This window comes from Salmo salar, chromosome ssa16 (assembly GCF_905237065.1).
Source record: "Salmo salar chromosome ssa16, Ssal_v3.1, whole genome shotgun sequence".
NCBI classification, from domain to species: Eukaryota; Metazoa; Chordata; class Actinopteri; order Salmoniformes; family Salmonidae; genus Salmo; species Salmo salar.
Window position 1 is genome coordinate 45,927,470 of NC_059457.1, and position 19,838 is coordinate 45,947,307.

At 43.2% G+C, this 19,838-nt stretch overlaps 1 protein-coding gene across 3 annotated transcripts in view; it reads right to left on the reverse strand.

The window, feature by feature from the left end:
- Positions 1–19,838, reverse strand: part of LOC106574055 (rab GTPase-activating protein 1-like) — a 157,792-nt gene that overhangs the window by 103,702 nt on the left and 34,252 nt on the right. For all 3 annotated transcript variants that reach the window (XM_014149587.2, XM_014149586.2, XM_014149589.2), the window contains 3 exons: positions 16,915–17,023; positions 2,049–2,142; positions 1,554–1,704 (listed from right to left, as the gene is read on the reverse strand). In XM_014149587.2, coding sequence (XP_014005062.1) covers positions 1,554–1,704; positions 2,049–2,142; positions 16,915–17,023 — 354 coding nt within the window. The remainder of the gene's footprint in view (positions 1–1,553; positions 1,705–2,048; positions 2,143–16,914; positions 17,024–19,838) is intronic.

Genomic DNA, 19,838 nt, shown 5'->3' on the forward strand with positions numbered 1-19,838 from the left:
CTCCACCAAAATGTATTATTCGCCATGATCTACCAGCGAGACCAGTCGAGATGGAATTCGTTTGGACTGTGGGTGAGCCTAGGTCGAGGGCCAGCTATGGCCTGTCGGGGGCCAGACAATAGAGGATGTTATACATTAGCTGTGGGGTTTTAGTGCCAGGGGACATGGCTCTGACAGGACTAGCCTCTGTCTGACACATGGTCTCCACAATGAGTGATGGACCAGTGACCTGTGCAGTAAAGAATGTCACACTGACTGGGCTACTGCCTAGTGCAACACCTACTGCACACTGAAGTCAGGATGCCAGAAATACACTTGTTGCAGAAATATACTTAACTGTAGTTACATGACTTCTGTTCGACTATATAGCTACATTTTATGCTTGTGCACAGAGAGAATGAAAATTAAATATTAAGCTAAAGTTAAAAATAAAGAAATTCTAGTGTGGAGTTGTTTATTTGATTTTGACCATTTTCTAAGTGTAGATGTGATGCTCTATATGGTGTTGTCAGACACCCTTCCCCATCCCAGTGTCACACAAAATCTAAAACATATTTTTGGAGAGCTTTCACCACAAGGACTGTGTTAAATTGTGACAAGAGTTAACAATAGTGCTTTTTACTGTGGAAAGATTCCTGCAATCACCCATTCTTGGCATGAGAACCAACATACCTCCAAGAGAAACATAAGAGAATAGGCTTCAACACCAACCCTGCTCTCTGTGGGATCAGACTGCACACTGTCAAGTTGAACTGAAATTATCTGGCAAATTCAAGTTGAACTGAAATGATCTTGATGAAGAGATACTGCTGCTGTTTTTTAATGCTGTTTTTATGTCAATCATGTTATTGTAAAGCCAATGACATTTCCAAATTGTCTGGAGAATTAGGTTTTGCAATTCTAAAACAGCAGGCTCTTTATGGAGCTAATTTAATGGCCAGTTGTGACAGTCCTTGAGTCACTCCAGAGGAACAACTGCAAGGTGACAACTACTGGGTACGTGCATTTAGACACTGTCACATGACACCAAGTTGATGAGTGTGAAAGTTGTTTTTTGTTACACCAAAGTCTTCAGGGATCATCGCAATCTCTGCACTCGAAATTACAATTTGCATGACGGTTATACAGCACACATATTTCACTGGCTCTCGTATTCAGAAAAGGTACATTTCTGCAAAACTTCAATTTTTCACCACCCTCACAACATGCAGCCATTTTGGAGGGATATTTCACAAACTCTACACTTAAGACAACAGAGCTTGACTGAGCGAGGTGCGACTGAGCGAGGTGCGACTAAGCAAGGTGTGCATGTCCTCTTTACCTTGGTGGTCTGTGTGTGTGTCACAAGTGTGTGTGTGTGGCTCAGTTGGTAGAGCATGGTGTGTGCAACGCCAGGGTTGTGGGTTCGATTCCCACGGGGGGCCAGTACAAAAAATTTAAAAAAATGCATGAAATGAAATGTATGCATTCACTACTGTAAGTCGCTCTGGATAAGAGCGTCTGCTAAATGACTAAAATGTAAAATGTAAATGTAAAATTTCCCTCCTCCTTACCTTGGTGATGAGGATGCGGTATTTCTCCAGCAGGGCCTGGTCACTCTGGCAGCCTGAGAGGAGCTGCCAAACCTCAGCTCTGAGGGCCTCGGGGACCCCAGGCTTCACCAGCGCAGTCAGGCCCTTAGGCCGCACAGACAAGTTCCCATGCCTGACACACAACACACAGGAGAGAGATAAGAAATGACTCTACATACAACAGCAAAACTCCTCAGGCTAAGGCCATCTACAGTATGGGCAGGGATATTCATTATTAATGTTACTCTCCTGGAGCTGATGTTTATTAGGGTTAGAATGGAGGATGTTTATTACAATAACGTCATTATTGTGACCATATGAAAGTAATGCTAACAATTTCATTTTTCTCCTCCTGTAGTGGAGGAACAATGGGGTACTTCAGACAAATACATTGAATCTGTTTCCTTATTCAATGAATGAAGCTGTTATTTACTGAACGGTGGTTATCATGACCGCCACACTATCGGTGAGTCTTACCATCTGTTGAGGATTGCACCCCAGGACTCTAAGATCTTCTCAGGGCAGTCCTTGGACACATCACCGGTTCCACTGGAGATCTCACTGTCGCTATCTGCAGGAGACAAGAAAAGGCACAATGGGAGGAGGTGAGATAAGACTAAGATTTTAGCCTACTATGGGATCCCAGTGTGAATTGCATATGGATCACTGGGAACAAGCATGTATTGCATTATGAGCAGCATGACCATTATTAAAAATATATATTCTTTAGGAGTTTTCACACTTTCTTCAGACATTAAGGAAATCAGAATAGGAGACAGGCAAGTTGTGATTCCCACTTACAGCTGAGAGAAGTACACCTGTTCCAATTTTAACACACACACACACACACACACACACACACACACACACACGAGAGCTTCAAGTTCCTCCAAATCAATAAGGACTTAAAATTGGTCCACTCACACATGCAGCATCTCTTCTCATTGTTTGGTATGGGCCCTAAAATCCTCAAAAAAGTTCTACAGTTGCACCACTGAGAGCATCTTGACTGGCTGCATCACTGCATGGTATGACAACACAGCCCTCAATTGCATGGCGCTACAGAGGGTGGTGTGGACAGCCCAGTAGAACACCAGAGGCGAGCTCCCTCCAAACCAGGACCTCTACAGTGCATTTGGAAAGCATTCAGACCCCTTGACTTTCCACATTTTGTTAGGTTACAGCCTTATTATAAAGTGTATTAAAATAGTCCCCCCCATCAATCTACACACAATACCCAGTAATGACAAAGCAAAAACAGGTTAAGAAATTGCTGCTAATAAAAAACTGAAATCACATTTCCATAAGTATTCAGATCCTTTACTAAGTACTTTGTTGAAGCACCTTTGGCAGTGATTACAGCCTTGAGTCTTCTTGGATATGACGCTACAAGATTGGTACACCTGTATCTGGGGAGTTTCTCCCATTCTTCTCTGCAGATCCTCTCAAGCTCTGTCAGGTTGGATGGGGAGCGTCGCTGCACAGCTATTTTCAAGTCTCTTCAGAGATGTTAGATTGGTCCCTGCCACTGAAAAACATCCTCAAAACATAATGCTGCCACCACCACCACCATGCTTCACCGTAGGGATGGTGCCAGGTTTCCTCCAGACGTCACGCTTGGCATTCAGGCCAAAGAGTTCCATCTCCGTTTCATCAGACCAGAATTTTTTTTCTTCTCATGGCCAGAGTTTTTAGGGGCCTTTTGGGAAACTCCAAGTGGGCTGTCATGTGCCTTTTACTGAGGAGTGGCTTCCGTCTGGCCACGCTACCATAAAGGTCTGATTGGTAGTGCGCTGCAGAGATGGGAGAACCTTCCAGAAAGACAACCATCTCCACAGAGGAACTCTGGAGCTCTGTCAGAGTGACCATCAGGTTCTTGGTCACCTCCCTGACCAAGGCCCTTCTCCCCCGATTGCTCAGTTTACCCAGGCGGCCAGCTCTAGGAAGAGTCTTGGTGGTTCCAAATTTCTTCCATTTAAGAATGATGGAGGCCACTGTGTTTTTGGGGACCTTCAATGCCGCAGAAATGTTTTGGTACCCTTCCCCAGATCGGTGCCTTGACACAATCCTGTCTCGGAGCAATTCCTACGACCTTATGGCTTGGTTTTTGCTCTGACATGCACGGTCAACTGTGGGACCTTATATAGACCGGTGTGCGCCTTTCCAAATCCCATCCAATCAATTGACTTTACCACAGGTGGACTGCAATCAAGTTGTAGAAACATCAAAGATGATCAATAGAAACAGGATGCACCTGAGCTCAATTTCGAGTCACATAGCAAAGGGTCTGAACACTTGTAAATAAGGTGTTTTTTTATTTGTAATGCCTTTGAAAAAAACCTCTAAAAACCTGTTTTCGCTTTGTCATTATGGGGTATTGTGTGTAGATTGCTGAGGATTTTTTATTAACATTTTTAAGCAGATAGTTTGAGCTGTGGTACCACAGCTCAAACAGGGAAATGAGTGTGCGTGCACTTGAATGTTTGCTGTGTGAATGCATTGAAATGTGTGCATAATTACACACATACACACACACACACATATACATACATACATACATACATACATACATACATACATATATATACACACTGCTCAAAAAAATAAAGGGAACACTTAAACAACACAATGTAACTCCAAGTCAATCACACTTCTGTGAAATCAAACTGTCCACTTAGGAAGCAACACTGATTGACAATAAATTTCACATGCTGTTGTGCAAATGGAATAGACAACAGGTGGAAATTATAGGCAATTAGCAAGACACCCCCAATAAAGGAGTGGTTCTGCAGGTGGAGACCACAGACCACTTCTCAGTTCCTATGCTTCCTGGCTGATGTTTTGGTCACTTTTGAATGCTGGCGGTGCTTTCACTCTAGTGGTAGCATGAGACGGAGTCTACAACCCACACAAGTGGCTCAGGTAGTGCAGCTCATCCAGGATGGCACATCAATGCGAGCTGTGGCAAGAAGGTTTGCTGTGTCTGTCAGCGTAGTGTCCAGAGCATGGAGGCGCTACCAGGAGACAGGCCAGTACATCAGGAGATGTGGAGGAGGCCGTAGGAGGGCAACAACCCAGCAGCAGGACCGCTACCTCCGCCTTTGTGGAAGGAAGAGCAGGAGGAGCACTGCCAGAGCCCTGCAAAATGACCTCCAGCAGGCCACAAATGTGCATGTGTCTGCTCAAACGGTCAGAAACAGACTCCATGAGGGTGGTATGAGGGCCCGACGTCCACAGGTGGGGGTTGTGCTTACAGTCCAACACCGTGCAGGACGTTTGGCATTTGCCAGAGAACACCAAGATTGGCAACTTCGCCACTGGCGCCCTGTGCTCTTCACAGATGAAAGCAGGTTCACACTGAGCACGTGACAGACGTGACAGAGTCTGGAGACGCCGTGGAGAACGTTCTGCTGCCTGCAACATCCTCCAGCATGACCGGTTTGGCGGTGGGTCAGTCATGGTGTGGGGTGGCATTTCTTTGGGGGGCCGCACAGCCCTCCATGTGCTCGCCAGAGGTAGCCTGACTGCCATTAGGTACCGAGATGAGATCCTCAGACCCCTTGTGAAACCATATGCTGGTGCGGTTGGCCCTGGGTTCCTCCTAATGCAAGACAATGCTAGACCTCATGTGGCTGGAGTGTGTCAGCAGTTCCTGCAAGAGGAAGGCATTGATGCTATGGACTGGCCCGCCCGTTCCCCAGACCTGAATCCTATTGAGCACATCTGGGACATCATGTCTCGCTCCATCCACCAACGCCACGTTGCACCACAGACTGTCCAGGAGTTGGCGGATGCTTTAGCCCAGGTCTGGGAGGAGATCCCTCAGGAGACCATCCGCCACCTCATCAGGAGCATGCCCAGGCATGGGGGAGGTCATTCAGGCACGTGGAGGCCACACACACTACTGAGCCTCATTTTGACTTGTTTTAAGGACATTACATCAAAGTTGGATCAGCCTGTAGTGTGGTTTTCCACTTTAATTTTGAGTGTGACTCCAAATCCAGACCTCAATGGGTTGATAAATTGGATTTCCATTGATTATTTTTGTGTGATTTTGTTGTCAGCACACTCAACTATGTAAAGAAAAAAGTATTTAATAAGATTATTTCTTTTTTCATTCAGATCTAGGATGTGTTGTTTAAGTGTTCCCTTTATTTTTTGGAGCAGTGTATATAAAAAAAAAATATATATATATATATAGATATTTTATACACCAAAAATATAAATTACAGTGGGCTGACAACACAAGAGAAAATGTTGACATTCCAGGTCACATTGCTGCGCATTACAATTTACCAAAACAAGAAAAGGCATGTGCACTTGCGACTTGGGAGAAAAGTGCAGGCAGGCAGCAGCATCCTCACAGTGGGAAAGCATTCAGTCCCATCTACAATGGCAGCTGACCTCCAGCTAGAAAGCCCTGAATGGCTTTCTTTTCACGCCGCCTCCACTGACAGATGGAATGCAGTTGATCCTTTAGAAATGCCTGTGAATGGCTTCTCCTCCCTGGCAAGGCTTTTTGAAAACAGTGCCGGCCTTGGAGACTGCCTCTCTACCTCCAAGGAGGTGACAACAAAACACAGGTGTGAAAGGACTACTATTATTTCTACAGTTCGAATGGTAGCACAATTTTTACATTTAGTAATTTAGCAGACGCCTTTCTCCAGAGCGACTTACGGGAGCACAGAGAGATTTTTCCCCCTAGTCGGCTTGGGGCTTCGAACCAGCGATCCTTCAGTTACTGGCCCAAAGCTCTTAACCGCTAGGCTGCCTACACCAGAACCAGTCGGATTCAGTTTAGATACGCAAGCTGTAATCGACTAACGATACACTGTAAACGTACTTACTGTACTTAAGTCTCCCTGGTCAACAAGGCTTGCTAACAAAAAACTTTGTTCAAAGAGCATTCCACCCTCTTGCTATCAAGAACCCATCGAGTAAGAATCAGCATGTGTGGTCACGGAAAAGTTCCGTGTTAGAAGAGCTGTGCTTGTGGGAATCCAGAAAAGCCACCGCTGTTTAGCTCTGGATCATTGCAATGCGTGTTTGGGACACCTTTGGAGTCCAAATGGTGATGTTTTTCCATTGTTTTGCCCTCATTCCAAAAAGGCCCAGTCACCTATATTTACAGTTAAAAAAAGATGTGTTCTATCTTAAAACGTGTATTGCCCACAAGAGTAAGCCTTCTTGGGGTAAAAGGTGTTTGTGTACATAGGGTTCTTACAGCATAATTTGTCAAAGTACTGATAGGGCAAGAAATATATATTTTTAAGCGATAGTTACAAAAAAATCTGGATATTATCTTAGAAAATATGGTCGTATCACTCTGACAATATCGCAATACTATTTTTGCAGTAGATGACTGTACCTGTACCAAAACTCAAGTAGTTCTCCTTCAAATCGTGCTCTCCAGCTTTTTAAATAAGAGAGCTCATTTTTCTTCAAGACTTTGATTTCCATGACTGATATAAAATAGTTCTCAAAGATCCCTCTTGTCCCTCTGCAGAAGACACACAGTGCATTCGAAAAAAATTCAGGCCCCTTGACTTTTTCCACATTTTGTTACATTATAGCCTTCTTCTAAAATTGATTAAATCGTCCCCCCCCCTCAATCCACACACACAACACCCCATAATAACAAAGCCAAAACAGATTTGAAATGTTTGCATAATTATTACAAATAAAAAAAACTGAAAAACCTTATTTACATAAGTATTCAGACCCTTTGCTATGAAACTCGAAATTGAGCTCAGGTGCATCCTGTTTCCATTGATCATCCTTGAGCTGTTTCTACAACTTGGAGTCCACCTGTGGTAAACTCAACTGGACATGATTTGGAAAGGCACACACCTTCCTATATAAGGTCCCACAGTTAACAGTGCATGTCAGAGCAAAAACCAAGCCATGAGGTCGAAGGAATTGTCTGTAGAGCTCCATGACAGGATTGTGTCGAGGCACAGATCTGACGAAGGTCCCCAAGAACAGTGGCCTCCTTTAATCTTAAAATGGAAGAAGTTTGGAACCACCAAGACTCTTCCTAGAGCTGGCCACCTGGGTAAACTGAGCAATCGGGGGAGAAGAGCCTTGGTCAGGGAGGTGACCAAGAACCCGATGGTCAATCTGACAGAGCTCCAGAGTTCCTCTGTGGAGATGGTTGTATTTCTGGAAGGTTCTCTCATCTCTGCAGCACTCCACCAAATCAGGCCTTTATGGTAGTGGCCAGACGGAAGCTACTCCTCAGTAAAAGGCACATGACAGCCCACTTGGAGTTTGCCAAAAGGCACCTTAAGGACTCTAAGACCATTAGAAACAAGATGATCTGGTCTGATGAAACATTACGGGCAATTGTGTGTAGATGGATGAGGATTTTTTAAATCCATTTTAAAATAAGGCTGTAACGTAACAATGTGAAAAATACAAGGGGTCTGAAAACTTTCCGAATACACTGTATGGTGAGCAATGTTTGGAACATTGAAATGCAATAAAATCACAGTATAGAATCGCAACATGTATAGAATCGTGAGAATCGCAATATATCTCACATCGGCACCTAAGTATTGTAATATGGTATCGTGAGGTCCCAGGCTTATAAAGAAAGGTGCCTATAAGAGGTTATTTGTTTCCTTTGATTAGTATTTAAATCCCTCGAAAGACATCTGAGAATGCATTTGGTGTTCTACATTTTCCCCATGTAAATCCCTTGGGTTTCTTACTCCTCCCATGTATTTGAACCAATTTTCCCAACTAAAAGCCTTACTCATTCAACATAGATCATTTCAATAGGATGGTGAAAATGGGAAAACACAGAATGAACATGAGTAAAATCCTTTTCAGTAAGTAAACCAGTGGCAGGCAGGGTGGGTGGGAGGTAGGCAGGCAGGGTGGGAGACAGGCAGGGTGTTCCAAAGCTGTTGGGTATTGAGTCAAGCCAGGGAGGGAGAGCCAGTGAAAGGGTGAGGTGAAAACCAGGTGCTCTTATGCCACAGCAGCAGTGAGGGCTGGTGGTGCCAAGGAGCCAACCTCACTTAACCAGATTGGATTGCGCTCCAGTGAAACTACTGAGCCCTCCAGAACCCATCCAAAGCCTCTGGACATCGCAGTCTCAGTTCCAGCCCTGCCTCATCCTCATTCACCAACCTCATCCAAAGCCAAAAATTGTTAACATTAATTGGCAAAAACATTCCATTATATCTGTCATGTAAACATTGGGTATCCTAGACATCAATAGAAAAATAGGAAATGACTGAAATAAAATATTTCAGTTGTGTATATTAAATAGTTTCTATTTGATGATAATAATTTTTCATTCATCTGATCTCTGGTCAGGCAGTACCTGATAGACGTTCTCTGTCCTCCCCATACTCTACTGTATTTAGTCATCCTATTTAGCTAGGCTAGCTGCAAAGCTGTCTGACAAAATCATTTTACTAGGTCTTCAAAGGTCAGGCATACTTTCACAAACGGTCTCTTTCCCTCTCAACATTGTGTTGTGAAAATTCCGAAGTCATCCATTCTATGCGGTCTGTGTGTATCTAACCTAACATAGCAGGCATAAAAATGTATCCTTCATCTCGGTCCGAGCCGGGGAAAAAACCCAGGCGCAATGGATTATGGTGATTGTAGTTAATTACCACATTCTTGCGCTGAACGAGGTTGAATATTTGCTTAATGAAAACCACAACTCCCTTCAGCCCAGCATAGTTCTTGACATGATTTCTCTTGAATTATTTGATTTCTCTATAGAAACGTTGGGGTCACCAAAAACATTTACTCAGTGGAATTCAAGTAATTGAGCCGATGTCAGTCAATTAGTTGTTTAATAAGTGAAAAACCCCCTGAAATGTCGATAAATCGCTCAGCACATGCAGTAGCACATGCAGCCAGGAGCGGGAGGAGAAAATGTGCGTCTTTTTGTTGTTGTTGCTGCTATTCAAACGATTATAACGCTGCACATGGTCATTTGGCTGACCAATACCGTTATTCGTCGTCACAGCCCTATCACACACACCCACACTAGGGCTGCACGATTCATCAATTTCAGATCGAAATTGCGATATTGACATGTTCAATGTCCTTATCGAAAGAGGCTGCGATTATCTCCTTTCTTTGGACACTGACACTTCTTTGATACCTCCAATGAGATGACCACACTCCGTTCATTCACTTTCTATATGCACAGAGGATGCTGACCAATCAGAAGCGGGATCTCAATCTGTGCATTGCATGTACATGCTGGCCAATCACAATCGTCCCAACAGAGCGCACAGTTAGGTGCTGGTGAGGAGAGATGTCATTAATGTTTGTGGAAATGTATGTAAATGTTGTCTATTGTTGTCCATGTACAGTACCAGTCAAAAGTTTGGACATCTACTCATTGAAGGGTTTTTCTTTATTTTAACTATTTTCTACATTGTTGAATAATAGTGAAGACATCAAAACTATGAAATAACACATATGGAATCATGTAGAAGCCAAAAGAAGTGTTATATAAAATATATTTTGATTTTTGAGATTCTTCAAAGTAGCCACCCTTTGTCCTGATGACAGCTTTACACACTCTTGGCATTTTCTCAACCAGCTTCATGAGGTAGTCACCTGGAATACGTTTCAATTAACAGGTGTGCCTTGTTAAATTAGTTCCTTTCCTTCTTAAAACTTCTTTGGGATCTGGGGGCAGTATTGAGTAGCTTGGATGAATAAGGTGCCCAGAGTAAACTGCCTCCTACTCAGGCCCAAAAGCTAGAATATGCATATAATTAGTAGATTTGGATAGAAAACACTCTGAAGTTTCAAAAACTGTTTGAATGATGTCTGAGTATAACTCATATGGCAGGCAAAAACCTGAGAAAAAATCCAACCAGGAAGTTAGAAATCTGAGGTTTGTAGTTTTTCAAGTGATTGCCTATCCAATAAACAGTGTCTGTGCACTTCCACAAGATGTCAACAGTCTTTAGAACGTTGTTTCAGGCTTCTACTGTGACTGGGGAAAGAATAAGAGCTGTTTGAATCAGGGGTCTGGCAGAATGCCATGAGCTAAATCACATGTGCGGCTGTGAGCGTGAGCTGCGTTTCCTTTCATTTCTAAAGACAAAGGAAATGTCTGGTTGGAACATGATAAAAACAGCCTAAAGATTGATTCTATACATCGTTTGACATGTTTCAACAAACTGTAATGCAACTTTTTTGACTTTTCATCTGGACTTCGTGCCTGCGCCTTGTGCATTTGGAATAGTGAACTGAACGTGCAAACAAAAAAGGAGGTATTTGGACATAAAGATAAACTTTATCGAACAAAACTAACATTTATTGTGGAACTGGGATTCCTGGGAGTGCATTCTGATGAAGATCATCAAAGGTAAGTGAATATTTATAACACTATTTCTGACTTTTGTTGACATGGCGGGTATCTGTATGGCTTGTTTTGATGGCTGAGCGCTGTAATCAGATTATCGCAAGGTGTGCTTTCGCCGTGAAGCTTTTTTGAAATCTGACACAGCGGTTGCATTAAGGAGAAGTTTATCTATAATCCTATGCATAACACTTGTATCTTTCATCAAAGTTTATGATGAGTATTTCTGTAAATTGATGTGGCTCTCCGCAAAATCACCGAATGTTTTGTAGGCAAAACATTACTGAACATAACGCGCCAATGTAAACTGAGATTTTTGGATATAAATATGAACTTTATCGAACAAAACATACATGTATTGTGTAACATGAAGTCCTATGAGTGCCATCTGATGAAGATCATCAAAGGTTAGTGATTAATTTTATCTCAATTTCTGCTTTTTGTGACTCCTCTCTTTGGCTGGAAAATGGCTGTATGTTTTTTTGTGACTAGGTGCTGACCTAACATAATCGTATGGTGTGCTTTCACCGTAAAGACTTTTGGAAATCAGACACTGTGGCTGGATTAACAAGAAGTGTATCTTTAAAATGGTGTATAATACTTATATGTTTGAGGAATTGTAATGAGATTTCTGTTGTTTTGAATTTGGCGCCCTGCCATTTCACTGGCTGTTCTCGAGGTGGGACACATATCCCAGAGAAGTTAACGCGTTTGAGCCAAACAGTTGTGTTGTGACAATTTAGGGGTTGTATACAGAAGAACGCTCTATTTGGTAAAGACCAAGTCCATATTATGGCAAGAACAGCTCAAATAAGCAACGAGAAACGATAGCCCATCAAGCGATATGATGAAACTGGCTCTCATGAGGACCGCCACAGGAAAGGAAGGCCCAGAGTTAACTATGCTGGGTTAACTAAATTGCAGCACAAATAAATGCTTCACAGAGTTCAATAGCATACACATCTCAACATCTACTGTTCAGAAGAGACTGTGTGATTTATTTAACCAGGCATGTCAGTTAAGAACAAATTCTTATTTACAAACCCGGACGACGCTGGGCCAATTGTGTGCCGCCCTATGGGACTTCCAATCACAGCCGGATGTGATACAGCCTGGATTCGAACCAGGGACTGTAGTGACGCCTCTTGCACTGAGATGCAGTGCCTTAGACCGCTGTGCCACTCAGGAGCCCTGACACCAACAAGAAGAAGATGAGTGTTTGGGCCAAGAAACACGAGCAATGGACAACAGACCGGTAGAAATCTGTCCTTTGCTCTGATGAGTCCAAATCACACTTCCCACCGTGAAGCATGGAGGAGGTGGTGTGATGGTGTTTTGCTGGTGACACTTGGTGATTTAGTTAGAATTCAAGGCAAACTTAACCTGCATGGCTACCACAACATTCTGCAGCGATACACCATCCCATCTGGTTTGCGCTTAGTGGGACTATCATTTGTTTTTCAACAGGACAATGACCCAAAACACACCTCCAGGCTGTGTAAGGCCTATTTGACCAAAAAGGAGAGTGATGGAGTGCTGCATCAGATGGCCTGGCCTCCATAATCACCTGACCTCAACCCAATTGAGATGGTTTGGACCGCAGAGTGAAGGAAAAGCAGCCAACAAGTGCTCAGCATATGTGGGAACTCCTTCAAGACAGCTGGAAATGCATTCTTCATGAAGTTGGTTGAGAGAATGCTAAGTGTGCAAAGCTGTCATCAAAGCAAAGGGTAGGAACAACCTAAAAATATATTTTGATTTGATTAACACTTTTTTGGTTACTACATAATTCCATGTGTTATTTCATAGCTGGTCTTCACTATTATTATACAATGTAGAATATAGTAAAAATAAAATACATTTCAGGGTTTGAGTAGGTGTCAATTTTTGAATGGTACTGTAGGTTTTAGTTTGTTAACAACAAAAAAAGTAAACTAAAATATGACAAAATCATGACTCCTATACACCGCGTGCACAATTATTAGGCAAATTGTATTCCTCGGGATTCATTTTATTGTTGAACAAACACAATGCTCTCAGTCAATCCAAAATGTTATTGAACCTTAAACCTGAATGTTTAACAAAGGAAAAGTGAGTTTTGTCTTTCTCAGGGAAATATAAGTGTGCACAATTATTAGGCAAGTATTAGTGTGCAGAATTATTAGGCAACTAAATTACAAAAATAATTTCTCTCAACTCACTTGTTTATTCTCGATTTTTAGAGTAAGTGTACCAGATAAGTAACACAAAATGACAATTATATAACATTTTTGGCCTTTCAAAAATATTCAGTGACCAATATAGCCACCCTTATTTTCAATAACTTCCATGAGCCTTCCATCCATGGAGTCTGTCAGTTTCTTGATCTGTTCACGATCAATTTTCGCTGAAGCAGCAACCACAGCCTCCCAAATGCTGTTCAAAAAGGTGTATTGTCTGCCATCACTGTAAATCTCACGTTTGAGAAGAGCCCACAAGTTATTCAGGCATCTTTGAGGCCCTTGCTGGCTAGCCAAGCAGTGGAGTACGTGGGTACATGTGATGGAGCATTGTCCTGCATAAAGATCATGTCCTTCTAGAATGCTGAGGACTTCTTCCTGTACCACTGTTTGACGAAAGAATCTTCCAGAAACTGGCAGTAGGTTTGGGAGTTGATTTTCAGTCCATCTTCAACCCGAAAAGGTCCAACTACCTCATCCTTCTTTGCCCAATCTTGACGCTTCAACTTGTGAATCTTATTCAGTGGTGGTCTTGTTTCAGTCTTCTTGACCATGTCTCTGAGCACTTGACACCTTGTACTTCTGAACACTCCAGGTAGGTTGCAGTTCTGGAATACGGTGGCACTGGAGGATAATGGGTTCCTGGTAGTTTGACGTTTAACTTTTCTCAAGTCTTTTGCAGTTAATTTGAGCCTTTTCTTCCCCATGCGTTTTTTGCGCAACAAAACGTTTGAATGTTCGGTGGTCACATCTCAATAGTTTAGCTATTTAAAGAGTGTCGCATCCGTCTGAAAAGCATTTTACATTTTTTGCTTTTCAGTGTCAGTTAAATTTCTTTACCTGAGGTAATGAGGCTGCCTAATAATTATGCACACCTTGATATAAGGTGTTATTCACTTTCGCCACACCCTCCCTCATTACACAAATACATATCACCTGAAAATTATTAAATCCAATAAGCATTCAAGTTTATATGGTTTGGAGTTCAAAAATGTGAATAGAAACAATGATAAGATCAGAATACTCACTTGCCTAATAATTGTGCACGCAGTGTATACACTGTCAGCAAAGACTGCTTCAAGAAGATAAACAAGCAGGACAGAAGATAAAAGATTCCATCTCGCACATATTTTTTCCAAGTCACCATCCCAACACAGTATAACAAAATTAATGGAGAAGTTGAAAGAGCTCACACGTTGATTATTACGTGACTACATCAGCCCTTAGGTCTAGTAGAACAACTGAGCCCTACATTCGTTTGAAAGTACACTTTATTGATGAGTTTCAACTGAAAGGTCTGTGCTTGTAAACATCATAGGCTCCTTTAGCCGCCTTGGGCCTGAATGAGGACCAGCAAGTGTGCATAATGATAACCGCGCAAACGTGGCAAAGGCCATTGCGTTGAATGACTGGACCAAACGTGGCAAAGGCCATCGCGTTGAATGACTGGACCAAACGTGGCAAAGGCCATCGCGTTGAATGACTGGACCAAACGTGGCAAAGGCCATTGCGTTGAATGACTGGACCAAACGTGGCAAAGGCCATCGCGTTCAATGACTGGACCAAACGTGGCAAAGGCCATCGCGTTCAATGACTGGACCAAACGTGGCAAAGGCCATCGCGTTCAATGACTGGACCAAACGTGCTAAAGGCCATCGCGTTCAATGACTGGACCAAACGTGCTAAAGGCCATCGCGATGAATGACTGGACCAGACTCCAATGTTTGGACACAGGTCACACTTTTTTCAATTTGATTGAAGAATACACATGAGAACCCCCTCCAACTCACAAGGCAGGCAATACGCTTGACCTCATCTTTACTAGAGGATGTTTGCCTACTAATCTCAAGGCAACCCCCCTCCAGGTCTCTGATAACTACTTTGTTTCCTTTGTCTCCCTTTCCTCCAACCCTAACCACTCAGCCCCTACCCAGACGGTCCCTACCCAGACGGTCATGCGCCTTCATCTTCGCCCTCTCTCTCCCCTTCTATCCTATCATCTCTCCCTCCTGCTAAATCCTTCTCCTTCCGGTCTTCTGATTAGACTACTGCAATGCTTTACTCTCCAGCTACACGGATAAAGCACTAAATAAACTTCAGTTAGTGCTAAACATGGCTGCTAGAATCCCGACTAGAACCCAAAAATGTGATCATATTACTCCAGTGCTAGCCTTTCTACATTGGCTTCCTTTTAAGGCTAGGGGTCATTTCAAGGTTTTACTGCTAACCTACAAAGCATCACATGGGCTTGCTCCTACCCATCTCTCCAATTTGGTCCTGCCGTACATACATGTACGCTACGGTCACAAGACGCAGGCCTCCTTACTGTCCCTAGAATTTAAAAGCAAACAGCTGGAGGCAGGGCTTTCTCCTATAGAGCTCCATTTTTATGGAATGGTCTGCCTATCCATGTGAGAGACAGACTCAGTCTCGACCTTTAAGTCTTTATTGAAGACTCGTCTCTTCAGTAGGTCCTATGATTGAGTGTAGTCTGGCCCAGGGGTGCGAAGGTGAACGGCAAGGCACTGGAGCAATGAACCGCCCTTGCCGTCTCTGCCTGGCTGGCTCCCCTCTCCCCACTGGGATTCTCTGCCTCTAACCCTATTACAGGGGCTGAGTCACTGGCTTACTAGTGCTCTTCAGTTAGTGCTTCCATGCTGTCCCAAAGAAGTGACCTTCCTGTCTGGTTTTGCACCCCCTCGGGCTCGAGCCGTGGAGGAGATCTTCGTGGGCTATACTCAGCCTTGTCTCAGAGTAGTAAGTTGGTGGTCTGTTGATATCCTTCTAGTGGTGTGGGGGCTGTGCTTTGGCAAAGTGGATGGGGTTATATTCTGCCTGGTTGGTCCTGTCCATGCAGCATGAATGGGGAGCTAACATGATGCAGACTTCCAGTGCTGGCTAAGAGGAGCAGGCACGGTACGCTTGTGCTATAAGTGGGACATCGGCTGCGCTGATACAGACTTGATCCGTGAGACACATTTGACAGAAGTACCGAAAGAAAAACAAAATCTAGTACCAACCTGTTTATGTTGTAGTGTTGAAAAAGTACAGGAGTTTCGGTATACCTTGTAACACTACTACACCCACGCCATCGCCTCACCCTCATGACAGCTCACACACACCCAAACTAAATTAAACTTCATAGTTGATTCATGGCCGCCAAATATGAGGAGGGGGGTGAGCCAACGTGTTGATAATGTTCAATTATCTGGACAGATCATCTGGATGAGCTGTTCCCGCCAGCGAGGAGAAACGATTGCCTGAAATATATATCAATAAAACAAATGCTCTCCTCCAAAAAGCAGTTTGTGTAAAAGCAATCGGTTTTCTTTTCCTCTCTCGCCTTGTACATCTAAGTATGGTCCAAGACGCAGGTCGTTTTTCTTGTAAATTATGGGGGAACGGAGTGCATTTTTCAATCAAGAAATACTTGGTCATGAAATGTTGTCTGTGTCAATGAGGAGGATGGAATTCAATGTGCCATGTCGTTTTGCCTGGGAGGTGTGTAAGTTCTCATGGTGACCTTGGAGAGGTTGGGGAAAGGCCAGCCAACATGTCAACACTAGCACCCCAACACACACTCTTACTAAGTCTTCGGGGGAACAGAGACTTATATGGAGACCAAAAGAGGCGGAAGAGAGATGGACAGAAATAGAAAGAGGAGTGAGAGAAAGGGGGCTGGATAGAGGGAAAGAGACGGGAAGAGAGAGGGGAAGACAGACGGGGAGGGAAAGAGACTGGTGAGAGATGGGGAAAGACAGAAAGAGCTCCATACCTTCCTCAGGCTCCTCTTCCTCAACATGGCCCCAGTTGTTCCTCTCAGTCTCCCTCTGCAGGCTCACTACCTCCAACATGGAATCACCCTGGCCATCCTTCTCACCACCCTACACACACACACACGGGATTAAACTGTTAACACATTAATATAATATTTTACCAAGCGACTGCAAGTGGAGTCATCGATAACTGCAACAGCATTGACAAGTCAATTCTACATGCAAAAAAATATGATTTTGTAACAGAGCTGTTGGAAAGTCTCTTTAGACATCCTCAAAATGTTTCAGAGTGCCTCAGTCTGAAAAAAAACCTTCTAAAGTTAGCGTCACCTTTGCCACTGCCCAAGGGGAGCGCACTGAAAATATAATTACACGTACAGGAGGAAATTAAATAGAGCGGCAGCGGAGAGAGCCAAGGATCCCACCAGCGGCCTTTTGACCAGACTGTCTGGCAATAGGGTTCACAGGGAGCATGTGCAATCAGAACACAGAGAGACTGTGCTCACTCACCTACGCAGGTCACTTCTTAAGTTGGGCTTTGTCACATTGCACACATTGATGGTTTTGTATCACTGTTGTTGATACTGGGGTCATATGGGCTCATGGTGAGAAGTGGATTTAAACTAACACTAAGTGCAAGGGCCCAATTTGAAGACTATACTGTACATCCAAGACATTTATAGGCAATGCATTACCATAGTTTTCTAATCGCTATCGACAGTCATACGTGACATGACATATTACGGGAATATAATCATTTACTAAGGTTAAGACAGTATAGAGAAGGATGACACAATAATACCCTAGTGAAGGACCCTCCACCAACACCTCAAACCCTTTTTATTTCCTTGTGAACCAGGTGTGAAATATGTTGAGAGTGTGACAACAGTGACTGTTATTCCGCCATTAATGAGAGGTCCGCGGAACAAATGAAATCATATACGTGGCTAGTGGCTGGGATTAGAATCTTCTGCACACACTACAATGGTTCTCTTTTAATTAGCTTCTAACTACAGCAGCCGGCATTTTTTCCTGCCTGCTGATTAGATAACTAGAGAGAGAGGCAATCAGCCAGGGTCCTAATTACTACAGCCAGATAATGACAGGCTTCCTTGTATTAGGGCTCCCAATGATACAAAGGCTACGTCCCAAACACACCCTAAGCAGTGCACTACATAGGGAATGGGTTGCCATTTGGGACAGACCCAAAGCCTCCGTTTGCTGCCTCACCTGCTCCCCGGAAGCAGAGTGGAGAGGATATCTGCCTTTCAAACAAACAGGCAAAGGGTTTGTGTTTCCAACTCTGGCTTGGATGGGGATGCACTTGTGTGCTTGGCCGGCAATTGAATGAGTTGTCGCTCTCATGCATTTTTCCATTTGGAGGAGTTCGGAGGAGGGGCATGGGTCAAGTACATTGGATGTGGTTATACGCGTGTACCCGACAGGCTCGGTTGCAGTGTAGTCGTCCGATTAGATAATAGAGGGATATCTTGATAGTTCTAAGTGGCTTTGTTTCCTGTCTCTGTGCAGGGTCATCTAATTCTCACTTAACATGGAGGACTACCAGAAGAAAACAATACGACCAATACCGCCACCTTCGTGCAAGGTAAGCTTTAGTCATGGTATTGCGTTTCGTCTTTTAGAGTCCAAATTCGTAGGACCAGTAAGCAGAACACACAACAGCCCTCCTCTTGTATTGTCCCTTGTCGTATTCACTAGAAACAAAATGGAAGCCAGCGGGGCAAAACAGGGAGGACTACTAGAACAGTAATAGAAGGTTGGTTAAAACATTAGGTGTGCTCTTTCAAAACAGAACAATTTTTTCATCTTTCTTGTAGGTATTTGCCTTTTATTATAGCCATTGCGTTTGCCGGGAAGGAGCTAAAGACATTCAAATTTGACCCTGTTGTTACACCCGTTGTCATGGTGACCTGACAGCCGCATGTTCTAAACTCCTCCTTTTAAATTCAGACTTTCCACTGCTTTAATTTCTTCACATTCCCAACAGTAAGTTAGCTGTTTGCCATAGCCTACTTGTAAAACATTTGTAAATAATGACCTTGTATTTTCCTGTTAGGTTGAATATAAAGTTGGCTCCTTAAATTAAAGTGTTGTCAGATATGTTCTGGTAATTATATGAGTTGGCTATAATTAGGGATGCGCATCGAATCATACTTGGAAGGAGAGATGCACATCCCTAATTCTAGATGCAATATTTTTAGTTTGAAACGATTTGATTCGATGCACTGACATTTTTAGCATGAACACATTCATTTCCCATTCTAAATTACAATCTGACACCAATGGAACTCAGGAACTGTGCCTCTGAGCTGGATCTGTCTGAGCTGACTCCTCCGAGTGTGTGAGCGGAAGTCCTCACAAGGAGAGTAAATTCCGACATGTCACTGGGCCCCACAAGGAAAAGGGCTTTTTTAGACTTAAGGGTTAGGTTTAGAGTTATGGTTAGAATTAGGTTTAGGGTTAGGTTTAGAGTTATGGTTAGAATTAGGTTTAGGGTTAGAGTTAGGTTATGGTTAGAATTAGGTTTAGGGTTAGAGTTAGGTTATGGTTAGAATTAGGTTTAGGGTTAGAGTTAGGTTATGGTTAGAATTAGGTTTAGGGTTAGAGTTAGGTTATGGTTAGAATTAGGTTTAGGGTTAGAGTTAGGTTATGGTTAGAATTAGGTTTAGGGTTAGAGTTAGGTTATGGTTAGAATTAGGTTTAGGGAAAACACGATTTTGAATGGAAATACTATCCTTGTGGGCACCAAAAAATGTATTCCCATTCAAAATCGTATTTTCCCTAAACATAATTCTAACCATAACCCTAAACCTAACTCTAAAAAAGCCTTTTTCCTTGTGGGGCCCAGTGAAATGTCAGAATTTAACTTGCTTTACTCTCCTTGTGAGGACCAAAAAAATGT